This window comes from Cervus canadensis, chromosome 6, assembly GCF_019320065.1.
Source record: "Cervus canadensis isolate Bull #8, Minnesota chromosome 6, ASM1932006v1, whole genome shotgun sequence".
Classification (NCBI taxonomy): domain Eukaryota; kingdom Metazoa; phylum Chordata; class Mammalia; order Artiodactyla; family Cervidae; genus Cervus; species Cervus canadensis.
In genome coordinates, this window is record NC_057391.1 from 4975322 (window position 1) to 4992097 (window position 16776).

Below are 16776 nucleotides of genomic sequence, written 5' to 3' on the forward strand. Positions count from 1 at the left end.
CGTCCCCCACATCCTCTGCTGCAGCTCCTCTCTGAAGCACCCAGATAACAGTATCTCAGGATGATCATGAGCACACAGCCCCCAGACTGTCCGGCGCCTAAGGACTGATGCTGCTAACCCCTTGCTACCTTACCATCAACCAATCTGGGAACTGTGCCGGAGCCAGCCACACGCCCCGCGGCACCCCTCCCCACCGTGTGGCCTTTCAAAATGCTTTGCTTTTTAATGCGTTGGGGTTTTCAGGGCCTGAGCCGCTGTTGCCCTTGCACAGCCCTGCAATAGGTGTTCCTCTTCTCCAGACTCTGTCCTCTGGTGTTGTTTGGCCTCACTGTACACACAGACTTGTGTTTGATAACACCTCCACTCCGAGATCCCTACCCTCGGTATCCGCTGAGCCCTGATAACCATCTCACAGATTACACATTTGACTTATCTGGCCAGTTTTCTGCCTCCCCCGCCAGATGCCGCCTCAGGAGGGATCCTTCACGGCTGGTGCTCACTGGCACACCAACGCCTGTTCAAGCAAGACGTGCCAAGTACACGAGCAGATGCCAAGGTTCTCCTCACCCATGCCAGGGGCTGCCATCAGGATCCTGGAGACAACTACTTGCGTGATGGCTTGTTTGGCAGCACTTGCCGACTCGCCCAGGCGGTTCCCGTTCTCGTCTGTGACCGGAATGCCAACTTTGAGTTCCCTGGAGAGCAAGACACGTGCAAAGTTCATGCACAGGCGGTTCATGGAACAGCTGGAAACAGCACTTAGGCTGTGAAAGATCCAGTCCCTACTTAATCCAAAAATGCACTCCAGAGTCATTTTTGGCCCTAATAAGCCTTATTTTTAAATGCCGTGAACAAGCTTAATCCTTGTGGGATAGATACAAGAAGGGAACAACACTGGCAAACTTTGTAAAAGAAAAAAAAAAAAAGGTAGCATTTTGAATAACAATAGAACTCAAAGGATGAATAGGTAACTTAAAGAAATGCAGGCAAGGCTTAATTGGGCAGCAGCGGGAGCGACAACAAGTACCACCTCCCTTTTCTAGCCTGCTGGCTCCCTAGGGGCTTGCTAGCTCCCTCGGTTGGGGGCCAGCTTGCTCCTTATGTGGGCTGAGGGTAGGGGTGTGTCCAGGGGCCCAGCGGACGGTGGCTTAGGCACTTTGCCCAGTCCTTAGGTTGCCTGTGCCCGCCCCAGCCCCCTGCTTTTGCTCCAGTCTCTCCAAAAGTGGGAGCTGGCTTTTTTGGTCTCTTTGTATCTTTTCTCCAGGATCTGCCCTAACAATGAAGCCTTGCCTGAATTTCTAAAAAAAAAAAAAAAAAATGAGACAGATACAATTCACAGCATCATTAAGTAAACTAACTACACTGATAGGGCAGTGGCAAGTACAGGCACTATTGAATATTTAACTGTGGTCACTAATGCTATAATTATAGCTCCTCTGTTACCCTGTTTTTCGTTATCCATTCCAAAATGCTTTTTTTTTTTCATTCTTCCTCTCCTTTAATTTTTGCCAGTACTAAAAAATACTTCCAAAGATACAGGTTAATATTATCTTAAACCCTAAAAGGGAATCTGGGTGGGGGAAGAACCTATTTTATAGAATAAGCTTTCTGGGCACAGACCTAAGTCTGAGATCTATTTTTTTAAACTTTGTATCATACAGAAGTAGAGAGACTAGTCCAAATCCCATATGCTCATCAGTCCCCTTTAATAATCAGCAACTCAGAGCGGACCCTGTTTCATCAACAAACCCATCCTCACCCCGTTACCAGATTATATGGAAGCAAATCTCATACAATTTCACCTGTAAATATTAAAATAAAACAAAAGTTTTTAAAGTTTCAACAAAGCAAGTTACTAGAAGAGCTCCTACTGTCACGCACAGCCCTCTCTAGGAGAGCACATTGACCTTACCTCTGCCTCATTAACGGGATATTGATGCAGTTGGCCGCAGCCACAGCAGCGAAGGGGACGAAGCGTCCTATGAGCGGAGAGACATGCTGCGGAAAAGACAGTTCCAAAAGCGAGATCTTACTTTTTCTACAGCACTGAACGCAAATACTTATTTCTCCTCAAAAACCATTACCAATGCAGAGTCCTACTTGTACAGAAACGCAGGCCATAGTTATGCTCAAAACTTGTTTCCTAGAGGTTATTTTTCTATTGCCAGCCTGGGCATCCTGGGACCAGGAGGGCACCCATGACATTTTGGTGGCTGCATGTGGCTGAGGGAGTAGGGGTTTTGAGGGCCCAAAGTCTTGGGTTTAGGTGCGGACTCCTCCGCCTCTTCAGAGGGGTGCCTGGGCACCCTGCCCAGTGCCCAGCCTCGGTGGCGGGCGGTGGGGAAGCATTTAGCACTTAACACACAGGGTCAGGTGCAAACAAGTGTCTTGGCAAATGTTATTAGTGACGATATAATTTAAAAAAAACCAGTTGAAGATGATGACTATAATAAGAAAGTCATCAGACGAACTATTTTGAGAAATAACAGAGAGACTGAGGGCCAGGTAGGTGAGAACAAATTAAGACGCTTTACTACGGAGACAAAAGCCTGAGTACCTTGGTTAACGCGTTGAGTCCTAGCGCTGTCGCTACAGCACCTGTCGTTGCAGAAACGTAAGCTGTCCCCAGTTCACTGAAAAGGAGGAAGACGGCACATCAACAACGAGTGTATGTCAGAAAACCCAAGGCCAGCATTTTGGGAAGAAATGAGGAAGACTAAGAACAGAGATTCCATCAAACATCACACATGAACTTGCTGATGAAACACGAACAGGCTCAAGAGCAGCCTTGTGGCGGCCAAGCCGGAAGAGGGGCGGGGAGGGAGGGACTGGGAGTTTGGGTTTAGCGGACGCAAACCACTGTATATAAAACGGATAAACAACAGTGTTCTCCTGCTCAGCACAGGGAACTTCATTCAACATCCCGTGACAGACAACGACGGGGAAGAACACGAAAAAGAATGTGCATTTTAACTGCATCACTTGGTGGCACAGTAGGAACACAACACTGTAAATCAAGCATACTTCAATAAAATAAAAAAAAAAGATTCATCAGTGATATATTCAGCTCTGCCAGCAGCACAGAAAAAGGAAGCAGACCCACATAAAAATGGCATTCTGCACATATAACCGAACTATCATGCCGAACATGTAGACATGCAGAATATGTGTGTCTGGGGGAGGGGAAGGAAGGAAGCTGTGACTGGGCACGAAGCTACAAATGTGGAGAAATGCATGTTAGCTTAAATGTTTGTAGCATATGGACTTAAATAAAAAATACTTCTCAAAATATCGCTATACATACTGAAAGTAAAAATGCAGGGCAGCCATTCTTAAAATGACATCTTACTGTATAAAGATACTAAAAGTCTTATCCTCAAAATACAAGTAAGCCCAAGCAGTTCTCTATTATTTTTAAATAAATTTTAATTCAAGAATTGGATGAAATGAAGGTGCGATCAGCACTGCTGGGTTGCAGATTTCAATATTCTTTGTTCCCTAGGATGATAACAGAAGAATATAAGTGATCAAACTCAATTTAAGAGTTAAAACAAAACCAAAAATTCTTTGAAATGTTGTATAAGTTAGGCTCAAAATTTTGGTTAACTAATCACTTTAGCTTGCCTGAACATTTTTTCACAGGAGGCAAAATTTTAAATCCATTCACTTGCTTTCGGGCTCCAGAGACATCCTATTTTAAAGACAAATCAGATATAAAATCCCCTGGATTTCTTTTTTTTTCCCCCCTGGATTTCTGCAGAGACCCCCACTGCTGATGTTGCTCTCTGTGTAACCCACAGGGTGGATGGGGGTACAGAGCAGGTCATCTCTCAAGGCCTGCCCTCAGCTGCCTGCTGCGTGTTCCGTGGGGTGAAGGGGATGTGCCCTCGGGTGCGGGAGCCCCGCCTTCCTACCAGTGCCACTCACAGCACGGGTGATGCCTGAGAAGGCAGCCTGCGGCAAACTGTCATCGAGATAGAAAGGGAGGAAAAGACACACTACTGAGACACAGGCTCCTACGATTCCGAACCACATGCACAATTGGTACAAATATATTTTTTCACCAGGAGGGCATCACCACTGGATCAAATGAACACCAGAAGAATGCAGAGGCCACTGAAACCTTCCAGTCTTACTTGACAGTGAGGGGAGCATCTCCACTTCTGTTGGTGTAATTGACCACGGCATTGAAGGACTGGTTGATCCATTGCCAGAAGAGCACCGCTGGTGTGGTCCTGAAATAGAGAGATCCATCACACCACCACCACCGCTTGAGATCTGCCCGTCACACAGAACAGACAACGCTACGGCCAGGAACCAGACAGGCGACGGACTGGAGCAGGGGGGTGCAGGGTCCAGGACTGTATGTTCTGGGTCAGAGGCTGAGGACCAGTGGAGCTGGGCAGATTTTTATCCTCTCTGATTCTCAGCTTCCTCATTCATTAACTATGGATGCAACAGACTTAAGAGGGCTAGGGCAGTGGCCCTTAACCTTTATGGCGCCAGGGACCGGTTTCACAATTCTTCTACGGACTGGAGTGGGGGATGATTTCGGATGATTCAAGCTCATTACATTTATTGCACACTGTATTTCTATTATTATTACATTAGTTCCACCTCAGATCATCAGGCATTAGATCCTGGAGGATGGGGATTGCTGGGTTAAGGTGAGGATGGAGTTAAATTTTGTCTTAAACTTGTAAGGGAGCCCAGCAAAGAGCAGGCACTCACTTACTGTGACTAACGTCAGGTCCCTCCTCTTACATAAAGAAGCTACTTGTAGGCTAAGTATTTCTCATCCCTCCTCATTCTACGTATAAGCCTAGGTGTTTACACCTACATATATACTTACACTTATATTATATGAATCAATTACAAAGAGAATCTGCTTAGAGGCTTTCTAAACTTTCTTTCTCATTTTCTTTTCGGTCTAAGACTTAGGGAGAAATTCGACCTCCTTTTGGGCAACAAGGAGAGTTCTATTCAACAGAAGGAAAAGGTAAAACAACCTCCTAGGATTGTAACTTTTATACACAATGAAACGCCACATGAAATGACATTTATTTCAATAAAATCATTCAAGTACAAAAATGTGCTTTAAGCTCCTGGAATAGAAAACAAACTGTTGTTACATTGCCAGAACTTACCTATAAAATGTCATCATACAACCTGTGATGGTCATGTTCATTGGAACTTGAGCTGACATTCTTCCTATTAAAATCATCTTTTCACCAGTGTCAGGATGAAAAGCTGAATCATAGACGTACTTTGCTCTCCATAATTCATTTTCTGTGAGACCTGAAGGAACAATTCCTTGCCTAGGAAAACAGCAACAAACAACATAGCAATTGTTCATTCCAAGTATCTCAGCAGACCTAGAACATCTGTGTCTAGATAGAGGGAAAAATCAAACTATTTCATAGAGTCAGGGAAATTCCAATAACACAAAGGACAGTATACACTTAAAATAAGCATTTTAAACCCACAAATTCAAATTATCTATAATTTGGAAAAACACAAATTTGTTGTATAATAGGGAACTATTCAACGTTGAAATATTCTTTGTTTTAAACAACATTTTTAAAATGTACTTTGAACTCTGTAAACTCTAAGATATTTTTACCTTATTAGACAAAAGCTGTGGCAACCAAGAATATGAAATCATTCTTAAACCTGTATTTTGAAAACCTTAGACTAGAAAGGTTCATTATATTTCCTTATCAAAGAAACACATATTCCTTGCAAGAAATTTAGAATATACAGAAATTCATTAGCATAACTAAAACCGTTCAAGCTTTCCCTGATTCAGTCACTGGTAATGCTTACTGAATACCCTTTCAGGCTTTTCTAGATCTATATACATGATGCGTTTATCACCTTTTTTATCAATGAAGGTAAACCTTTCTCTGTATCTTTATATATTCTTCTATATCATCTATACTGGGTCGAATACTTTCCCCCCAAAAAATTCACATTCTCATGGAACTTCAGAATATGACCTTATTTCTAAACAGGGCTGTTACTTATGTAGTTAAGATGAGGTCATGCTGGATTGCGGGGAAGTGGGGGCAAGTTCAATGGCCGATGTCATTGTAAGACCAAGCGCAGCCACATAAAGAAGGGTGTGTGATGAGGGAGACAGAGATTTGGGTGGCACGGCTACAAGCCTAGGGCTTCCAGACGCTGGAAGAGATAAAGAAGGGCCTGCCCTAGGGCTGTCAGAGGGAACGGGCCTGCCAACACCTTGATTTCAGACCATACATTTCCACTGTTTTAAGTCACTCAGTTTGTGGTAATGTGTTAAGGCAGTCATAGAAATCATCCTAATCCCCGCTGTAGGACATTGTAACTGCATTTAACCTTCTCCACTGGTAAAGGATGAGGAAGTAAACATCCTTATAAATAAAACTTTTCCCACATCCGAGATTATTTAGAAAGAAATGAGTATATTCTCTGAGATGAAAACTATGTGGAATATTAAGACTGTACATATTTTATCCTTTTTCTCTACTTGAGTAGGTCCCTCTTCTTATCCTCAGCAGCGGTACCATCATTATTATCTAGGTAACCTGTTGTACCCTTTATACAATGTGGATAATTTTGTCTAGTTAGGTTATCTGCTGTCATGAAAATTTTTATTATTATGCATTCAGGTCATGGGGTTGCAAAGAGTTGGACGCGACCGAGCGACCAAGCACAGCACAGCAGAGGAACAGAAGAAGGCTCTGCCTGGAAAGGTGTGACCCGTTTTAGGATCACAGGTATGCTCACAGACACTTCTTGCATTTTCCTGATAGTCTTTTTTTTGTCACTTATCTGTTTGGGATTCACCTTAAGATACAAATATGAGGAAGTGCTTAACTTCTGTTTCCAGTTGGCTGGTCCTCCATTCCAATACAAGGATTTCAATGTTCTCTTTATCATCACTTGAGCTTTTATGAACGTTAGGCTTGCTTTCTGGACTTTCCACAGTAATCCCCTCATCTGATGGTGTCGGAGCCACTATTTTAATCGATGATTTATTTTTTAAATTAATTTTTTATTGGAATATAGTTGATTTATGATGCGTTACTTGCCACTGTACGACAGTCCACTTAGTATCTTGTAGACCAAGGTCCTTCACTCCGTTACTCATCTGCTTTTTTGAAAGTACCTCCACTATTATTTTAATTTTATAGGTGATCACAATTGTATTTTGACCAAAACTGTATTAATCTGGAGACATGTGAAACCTCTGTACCATATCCAGGCCTACCACATATTCCTCCAGTTATTCAAAGGACTTCTTTTAATGACGATGCCCAGCGGTCTTGCACTTACCTCACATTTATCAATTCTCTTTCTAGCCATTCTTATAGGCATAAAGGGGATTCCCTTGTGGCTCAGATGGTAAAGCGTCTGCCTACAATGTGGGAGACCTGGGTTCGATCCCTGGGTCAGGAAGATCCCCAGGAGAAGGAAATGGCAACCCACTCCAGTGTTCTTGCCTGGAGAATCCCACGGATGGAGGAGCCTGGCGGGCTACAGGCCATAGGGTCACAAGGAGTCGGACGCGACTGAGCGACTTGTGAATGTCAATGTCAATAGGCATAAAGTGGTATTTGTTGTTTTTGTCTTTTACTTTAGACTTTCCAGTATATACCCTTTTTTCCTTTCAGTTTTGTTGAGATATAGGTAACATACAGCACCGTATAAGTTTAAGATGTTCAAAATAATGACTTGACTTACATACATCATGAAATGATCAGCATAACAGTTTAGTGAACATTCATATCATACGGATACAAAACTAAAGGAACAGAAAAAGATATTGTTCCTTATGATGAGAACTCAGAATGTACTCTCTTAACAATTTTCATATATAATGTATAGAAGTGTTCATTTATCATTTATCACATCTCAAGTACTTATCTTGTAACTGGAAGTTTGTACCTTTTGACTGCTTTTATCCACTTCCTCTCCTTTACCCCCTGCCTCTGGTAACCAAAAACCTGAGCTCTTTTTCTATGAGTTTGTTTTTGCAGGATAACTGACCTACAACACTGCGTGGGCTCCTGGTACACACCACAGTGATTCAGTGCTTCTGTACATTTCAAAATTGTAAGTCTAGCTGCCATTTGCCACCTTACAAAGATATTAAAATTATGATTCTTGATATATCCCCACAATGTACATTTCATACCTGTGACTCATTTCTTTTGTAATTAAAAAGACCCTGATGCTGGGAAAGATTGAGGGCAGGAGAAGGAGGAGGCAACAGAGGATGAGATGGTTGGATGGCCTCACCAGCTCAATGGACAAGAGTTTGAGCAAGCTCTGGGAGGTGGTGAAGGACAGGGAAGACTAGTGTGCTGCAGTCCTTAGGGTCATGAAGAATTGGACACTACTAAGCGACTGAACAACGACAACGATTCAGTAATTGGGAGTTTGTACCAACTGGGAGTTAATCCCCTTCACCTATTTCTCTCCTCTCCACAACCTCCTCTCCTGTGACAACCACCTGTCTGTTCTCTATATCTGTGAGCTTGCTTTTGTTTTGTTATGTTTGTTCATTTGTTTCATTTTTTAGATTCCACATACAAGTAAAATCATACAGTATTTGTCTTTCTCTGACTTGTTTCATTTAGCATAACACACCCAAGTCCAGCTGTGTTCTCAGAAATGACAAGATTTCATTCTTTTTTATTTTTTTATGGCTGAGTAATATAATACATTTTTTACATATCTTTATTTATCACAACTTCTTATCCATTCATCTATTGATTGGTACTTAGATTGCTTCCATATCTTGGCTATTGTAAACAATGCTGCAATAAACATAGGTGTACATATATCTTTTTTTGAATACCCAGGAGTGGAGCTGATGGACTGTATGTATTGGGTTGGTGCAAAAGTAATTATGGTTTTGCATTGCTGAATTTTGCCATTTGATACTGTAAAACATTCTTAAATAAATGTGGTTATGTTATACATCATTTTAATATGCATTCCTTGCTTTACTGTTTTTTGCTATGACTTATTCAGTTCAGTTCAGTGGCTCAGTTGTGTCCGACTCTTTATGAACCCATGGACTGCAGCATGCCAGGCTCCCCTGTCCATCACCAACTCCTGGAGTTTACTCAAACTCAGGTCCATCGAGTCAGTGATGCCATACAACCAATTCATCCTCCCACCTTCAATCTTTCCCAGCATCAGGGTCTTTTCAAATGAGTCAGTTCTTCGCATCACGTGGCCAAAGTATTGAAGCTTCAGCTTCAACATCAGTCCTTCCAATGAATATTCAGGACTGATTTCCTCTAGGACTGACTAGTTGGATCTCCTTATAGTCCAACGGACTCTTAAGAGTCTTCTCCAACACCACAGTTCAAAAGCATCAATTCTTCAGTGCTCAGCTTTCTTTATGGTCCAACTCTCACATCTATACATGACTATTAGAAAAATCATAGCTTTGACTAGGCAGACCTTTGTTGGCAAAGTAATGTCTCTGCTTTTTAATATGCTGTCTAGGTTGGTCATAGCTTTTCTTCCAAGGACCAAGTATCTTTTAATTTCAAGGCTGCAGTGACCATCTGCAGTGATTTCGGAGCCCAAGAAAATGAAGTTTCTCACAATTTCCACTGTTTCCCCATTCATTTGCCATAAAGTGATGGGACCAGATGCCATGATCTTAGTTTTCTGAATGTTGAGTTTTAAGCCAAATTTTTCACTCTCCTCTTTTACTTTCGTCAAGAGTCTCTTTAGTTCTTCTTTGCTTTCTGCCATAAGGGTGGATATCTGGATATCTGAGGTTATTGATATTTCTCCCAGCAATCTTGATTCCAGCTTGTGCTTCATGCAGTCTGGCATTTCGCATGATGTAGTCTGCATATAAGTTAAATATGCAGGGTGACAATAAACAGCTTTGACGTCCTTCTTTTCGGATCTGGAACCAGTCTGTTGTTCCATGTCCAGTTCTCACTATTGCTTCTTGACCTGCATACAGATTTCTCAGGAGGCAGGTTAGGAGGTCTGGTATTTCCATCTCTTTAAGAAATTTCCACAGTTTGTTGTGAAATGCCTTATTACCTGCTATATATTTTGTATTTTTTTTAGACTAGGAAATGATGTTAAACAAAAGGCAAATCTGAGTGATATTCAAGTTCAAAATGGGTTGTAAAGCAGCAGAGGCAATTTGCAACATTAAGAACTCATTCGGCCCAGGAACTGCTAATGAACATACAGCGCAGTGGTGCTTCAAGAAATTTTGCAAAGGAGACAAGATCCTTGAAGATGAGGAGCCCAGCGACCAGCCATCGGAAGTTGACAAGGACCATTGAGAGCAACCATCGAAACTGATGCTCTTACACTACACGAGAAGTTGCTGAAGAACTCCACACTGACCTTTCTACGGTCGTTTGGCATTTGAAACAAACCAGAAAGGTGAAAGAGCTCGGTAAGTGGGTGCCTCGCAAGCTGACCGCAGATCAAAAAATTGTCGTTTTGAAGCGTTGTCTTCTCTTATTCTACACAACAACAATGAACTGTTTCTCAACCAGATTGTGATGTGTGACGACAAGTGGATTTTATATGACAACCAGCAATGGCCCGCTCAGTGGCTGGACTGAGAAGAGGCTCCAAAGCACTTCCCAAAGCCCAACTTGCACCCAAACAGAGGGTCATGGTCACTGTTTGGTGGTCTGCTGCTGGCCTGATCCACCACATCTTTCTGAATCCCGGCAAAACCATTCCATCTGAGAAGTGTGCTCAGCAAATTGATGAGATGCACCGAAAACTGTCACCTGCAGCCGGCACTGGTCAACAGGATGGCCCCCGATCTTCTCCATGACGACGCCTGACCACACTTTGCACACTGAACACCTCAAGAGGTGAATGAGTTGGGCTACGAGGTTTTGCCTCATCCACCACGTTCACCTGACCTCTCACCAGCCGACTACCACTTCTTCAAGCATCTGAATCACTTTTTGCAGGGAAAATGCTTCCACAACCAGCAGGAGGCTTGGAAAATGCTTTCCAAGAGTTTGTTGAATCCTGAAGCATGGATTTTTATGCTACAGGAATAAACAAAACTTATTTCTCATTGGCAAAAATGTGTTGATTATAATGGTTTCTATTTTGATTAATAAAGATGTGTTTGAGCCTAGTTATAATGATTTAAAATTCACGATCCGAAACGGCAATTATGTTTGCACCATCTAATAGTTTTAATTTTTAAAGGAATCTCCATTCTATCCATTCTCACCAACAGGACATGAGGGCTCCCTTTTCTCTACATCCTCACAGAAAGTTGTTATTTGTTGTCTTTTTGATTCTGACAGGTGTGAGATGATACCTCATTGTGGTTTTAAATTGCATTTCTCTAACAACTAATGATGCTCGGCATATTTCTATATACTTGCTTGATATTTCCATATTTTCTTTGGTTGAGTGTCAGCAGTCTACTCAAATCTTTGGACCCATTTTAAAAAACTGGGTTTAAAAGAATTCTTTATCTCTTCTTGATGTAAGTCCCTTATGAGCTATAAGTTTTGCAAACATTTTCTTCCAGTTTGTGAACTGCATTTTTGTTTTCTAAACAGTGTCTTCTGAAGTGTAGAGATAAACTTTTCCCTTATTCTTCATGCTTACAGCCTAAGAAATCTTTGCCTATCCCAAAGTCATACAGATTTTATCTTGCTTTCTTCTAGAAGTTTTATAGTTTTGTATATTTAGGTTTATTATTCATTTCAAGTTATGTTTATGGTTTTGTTTAAGGATTAATGCTTTTTTTAATATGAAAATCCATTTTTCCAGACCCACTCATCAAACAGAATATTCTTTCTCCACCAAATTATCTTGAGAACCCTATTTTGGGATCCTCTATTCTGTTCCACTGACCTATATACCTATCTTTATGCCAATGTTATGCTGTTTTGACTACTTGAGCTTGATAGTAAATCTTGAAATCAGGCATGTAATATTTTTGTTGCTACTGAAAATACTACTTTTAAAATTTCTATTTCCAGTTATTAATTGTTAGTATATATAAACTCAATTGATTTCTGTATATTGATCTTATATCTCATGATTGGGCTAAGCACACCCTATTTGCATTTTTGGTAGATTTTTCCTACACAGATGATCATGCTTTCTGTGAATGAAGACAGTTTTAGTTCCTCTCCTATCCATACATCTTTTATGTTGCTATTTTTCCTTATTGGACTACTAGCTACTCAGCACAATGCTAAATGAAAGTAGTGACTGTTGAAATCTTGGCTTTGTTCTTGATCTCAGGGGAAAAGTTTTCATTCTTTCATCATTAAATTCGGTGTCTGTTTTAGGGTTTTCTTAGATATATTTTATTCCTTCTATGCCTAGTTTGCTGAGAGTTTTATAGTAAATTGACGTTGGATTCTTCTGTCTGCTTTTTCTGCATCTATTGAGATGACCATGTGTTTTTCTGTCATAGTCTACTAATACAGTAATTTCCAAATGTTAAAATGAAATTACATTGTTGTAATAAACCACATTTGGGTTCTGCTTATTTTGGGTATTATCCTTTTTATATATGACTAGCTTTAAGCTGTTAACTTTGTTGAAGATTTTTGTGTCTATGTTAATGAGGGATATTGGTCTGTAATTTTTTTCTTGCAATCCCTTTGGCTTTGCTGCCAGTAGAGTCATAAAATGGATGAGGAAGACTTTCCCCCTCTTCTATTTTCTGGGAAAGTTTGTGATGGAATTGGTATTGTTTCTTCCTATGAAGAAATTTCTTTCACCTGCGATGCTAACTAGTCTGAGAGATTTTAGTGGGAAAGTTTTATATTTATTTATTCCATTTTTCTCTTTATTTTTTATTCATCTCATTTCTTCCTTATTCCTTTTTTCTCTTTCCTTGCCTTCTTTTGCACTGAGTCAATTTTGGTAATTTGTATATTCATAGAAGGTTAGATATTTTACTAAGATTTCTGAAATTTATAGCAAACAGCTAAATAGTAGGCTTTATTTTTATATTTATATTCCCCACAGGAAACTTTCTTATCCTCTTGTTATATAGTTTGAATTTTATGTATTTATTTTATATTGATTAGATGTGCTAGCGGAGAAGGCAATGGCACCCCACTCCACTACTCTTGCCTGCAAAATCCCATGGATGGAGGAGCCTGGTAGGCTGCAGTCCATGGGGTCGCTAAGAGTCGGAGCAACTCCACTTTCACTTTTCACTTTCATGCATTGGAAAAGGAAATGCCAACCCACTCCAGTGTTCTTGCCTGGAGAATCCCAGGGGCGGGGGAGCCTGGTGGGTGGCCGTCTATGGGGTTGCACAGAGTGGACAAGACTGAAGTGACTTAGCAGCAGCAGATGTACTAGAGACTTATCTTTCTCTAGGCTTATCAAAGAACTAGTCTTTACATTTATTTTTCTATTAATTCCTGGCTTTAAACAAATATGAACTTCCCTCTGTTTTCCCTGAAAAGCAGTCTATGGAGTAGTTAACAAAATGTACTCTGGAGTCAGACTGTCTGGGTCCCTATGCTGGCTCTGTCACTTAACAGTGGCAGGACTCAGAGCCAGTTAAACTTTCCTGCCTTAATTCTTTCATCCGAAAAATGGGCACATGACTAGCATTTACTTTTGCTGTGATGCTTAAATGAATGCATGTAAAGTGCTTCAGGCAGTATCAGCCCACAGCATGTGCTATGTGGTATTGCTATTTTCTTATTATTTTGAGTTGCTCTTTAATTTCTTAAGCTGAAGTCTCAGTTCATTTGTCATCAGCCTTTAATGTTTAATCAGAGGGACATGTAAAACTAGAAACTTCCCTTCACAGTACAATTTTGGCACAATCCCCTAAGTTTTTATATTAATTTTCTCATTATTTTTACTTTGTGATTTTACTCTTGGTTTTTCTTTTCATACAATTAAGGGAAAGTATTGAACAATTCTGATGTGATTAGATGATTGTGTTTAATCAAGTTCTGTCTGTATTTCTAACAGTCTTTTCTTTGTGTATTTGATGCAACATTAGCTGTTTCATGAATACCGAATATATTCATTTTCTCAATATCCATTTTTTTCTGATCTATTTTCCCTGAATTGAATTTTGTCTGATTTTCATACAACTTCCTTTTTCTTTGCAGTTACCTTTGTCTTGCTTTGTAATGTTAGCCATTTTTATTACCTTCTGTTGGGTTTACGTTAAAGTGGCATTGCTGGAATCTCTCAAAGACTACAGGTTATTAGTATTCATACTTTCTGAAGCCACACTATACATGATTCTTCTTTGATGCCAACTAACCCTTTGAGATATCCTCCCCTGAAAGGTCAGATAATTTGTCTCTTGGTGGAAGAAGTAGAACTCTGGGGTATTTCTTAGTCATTAATTCAACAATTGGTTTTACAAATGAATATATATGTCTTATATATAACATTACATATAATACATATAAAAGCAGACATGATTAAAGCAGCATTACTCCTAATCCCCAGTGGAGCAGGCCTAGGCAATTTATGACACAGACTTTAAGGGTTTATATGAAGAGAAAGTGCAGTGTTCAGCGGTTCTTGGAGAAAGACACCCTATTTCTCCCTTTGCGATGACCTCATACAGAGATGAGTCATGTGGCTGGAAACCCTCCTGCATTCCTACTGGGATGCCACATCACTGGTGAGCTTTTTAGGTAACTTTTACTCTATTTTAAAGTCTTTGATTTTAGTAGAGGATTTTGACCCTTTTTTACGTGTACTGTTGTTACTGGACTCTCTGGTCTCTTTTATCTTATTTGATGTTATTTAAAAAACTTCAATGTCAGGTTTTTGGTTTTATCTTTGTTACACTTATTACACAGTCTGTTTTTATGACTTTGGGATTTTAGAAGACATGCTATGCTGTGCTTAGTCGCTCAGTCCTGTCTGACTCTTTGCAACCCCGTGGACTGTAGCCCGCCAGGCTCTTCTGTCCATGGGGATTCTCCAGGAAAGAATACTGGAGGGGGTTGCCCAGGCCCTCCTCTAGGGGATCTGTTGAACCCAGGGATCGAAGCCAGGTCTCCCGTACTGCAGGCAGATGCTTTACTGTCTGACCACCAGGGAAGCCCAACACATACTAAGACTTAACTTGACCTTACCATTAAGATTCTTGAAACCATTCTACAATACGGTGCATTTCTCTAATATGGTGAAGCGCCAAATCATACATATTTTTGAGACCACCTCCTATTTAAAATGGGCTTCCCAGGAGGCTTGGTGGTAAAGAATCTGCCTGCCAATGCAGGAGATCCGAGTTTGATTTCTGGGTTGTGAAGATCCCCTGGAGAAGATCCCCTGGAATACTGGCCACACACTGCAGTATTCTTGCCTGGGAAATCCCAAGGACAGAGGAGCCTGGTGGGCTACAGTCCAGGGGGTCACAAAGAGTCGGACACGGCTGAGCAACTGAGCACACACCTATTTAAGATAAATATTTGGTATACTTTTAATTCCTAGTCTTTTTTTTTTTTTTTCTTGATACTACAATCTAGAGCTTTAGATTCAGGTAGATACTTTTTTTTTTTACAAAACATTTAAAATTTCTCTTTGCCTTTACAATGCTTTATAACTAGAAAGTGAAAGTGAAAGTCGCTCAGTCGTGTCCAACTCTGCGACCCAATGGACTATACAGTCCATGGAATTCTCCAGGCCAGAATACTGGAGTGGGTGGCCTATCCCTTCTCCAGGGGATCTTTCCAACCCAGGGATCAAACCCAGGTCTCCCGCATTGCAGGTGGATTCTTTACCAGCTGAGCCACAAGGGAAGCCCTTATAACTAGAAATGCAACAACCATTTCTATTTTAACTATTTCAGCATCCATCACTAGTCTATATTATAGCTTCCTTACTTTTTTTTTTACTGTAATAAAATATACATAACATAAAATTTACCATCTTAACCATTTTTAAGAGTATAGTTTTAGCACACTAAGCATATTCATGTTATCGTCCAACTCTCGCCATCATCAATCATCAGAGTTTTCTCATTGTCCCCAACTGAGACTGTATTCATTAAATAACTCCCGATCCTCCCCTTCCCTAGACCCTGGCCATCACCATCCTACTTTCTGTTTCTATGTATTTGCTACTTTAGGGACCTCGTTAAGTGGAACTATGCAACAATTTATCCCTTTATCTCATTGAGCAGTGCCTTCAAGGTTTATCTATGTTGTAGCCTGTGTTACATTTGGAAAACTCAGCAGTGGCCATGGAATTGGAAAAGGTCAGTTTTCATTCCAATCCCAAAGAAAGGCAATGCCAAAGAATGCTCAAACTACTGCACAGTTGCACTCATCTCACATGATAGCAAAGTAATGCTCAAAATTCTCCAAACCAGGCTTCAGCAATATGTGAACCATGAACTTCCAGATATTCAAGCTGGATTTAGAAAAGGCAGAGGAACCAGAGATCAAACTGCCAACAGCTGTTAGATCATCAAAAAAGCAAGAGAGTTCCAGAAAAACATCTATTTCTGCTTTATGGACTACACCAAAGCCTTTGACTGTGTGGACCACAAAAAACTGTGGGAAATTCTTCAAGAGATAGGAATACCAGACCACCTGACCTGCCTATTGAGAAACCTGTATGCAGGTCAGGAAGCAACAGTTAGATCTGGACATGGAACAGCAGACTGGTTCCAAATAGGAAAAGGAGTACGTCAAGGCTGTATATTGTCACCCTGCTTATTTAACTTATATGCAGAGTACATCATGAGAAACATCAGGCTGGATGAAGCACAAACTGGAATCAAGATTGCTGGGAGAAATATCA

The 16776-nt window shown here is 40.7% G+C and overlaps 1 protein-coding gene across 1 annotated transcript in view; it reads right to left on the bottom strand.

Annotated features, from left to right (window-relative positions):
* SFXN1 (sideroflexin 1) overlaps positions 1-16776 on the bottom strand; it is a 51829-nt gene that overhangs the window by 16156 nt on the left and 18897 nt on the right. Inside the window, exons 3-7 of the mRNA XM_043470676.1 lie at positions 5148-5318; positions 4137-4235; positions 2558-2633; positions 1913-1998; positions 568-695 (exon numbers count right to left, since the gene is read on the bottom strand). Coding sequence (XP_043326611.1) covers positions 568-695; positions 1913-1998; positions 2558-2633; positions 4137-4235; positions 5148-5318 — 560 coding nt within the window. The remainder of the gene's footprint in view (positions 1-567; positions 696-1912; positions 1999-2557; positions 2634-4136; positions 4236-5147; positions 5319-16776) is intronic.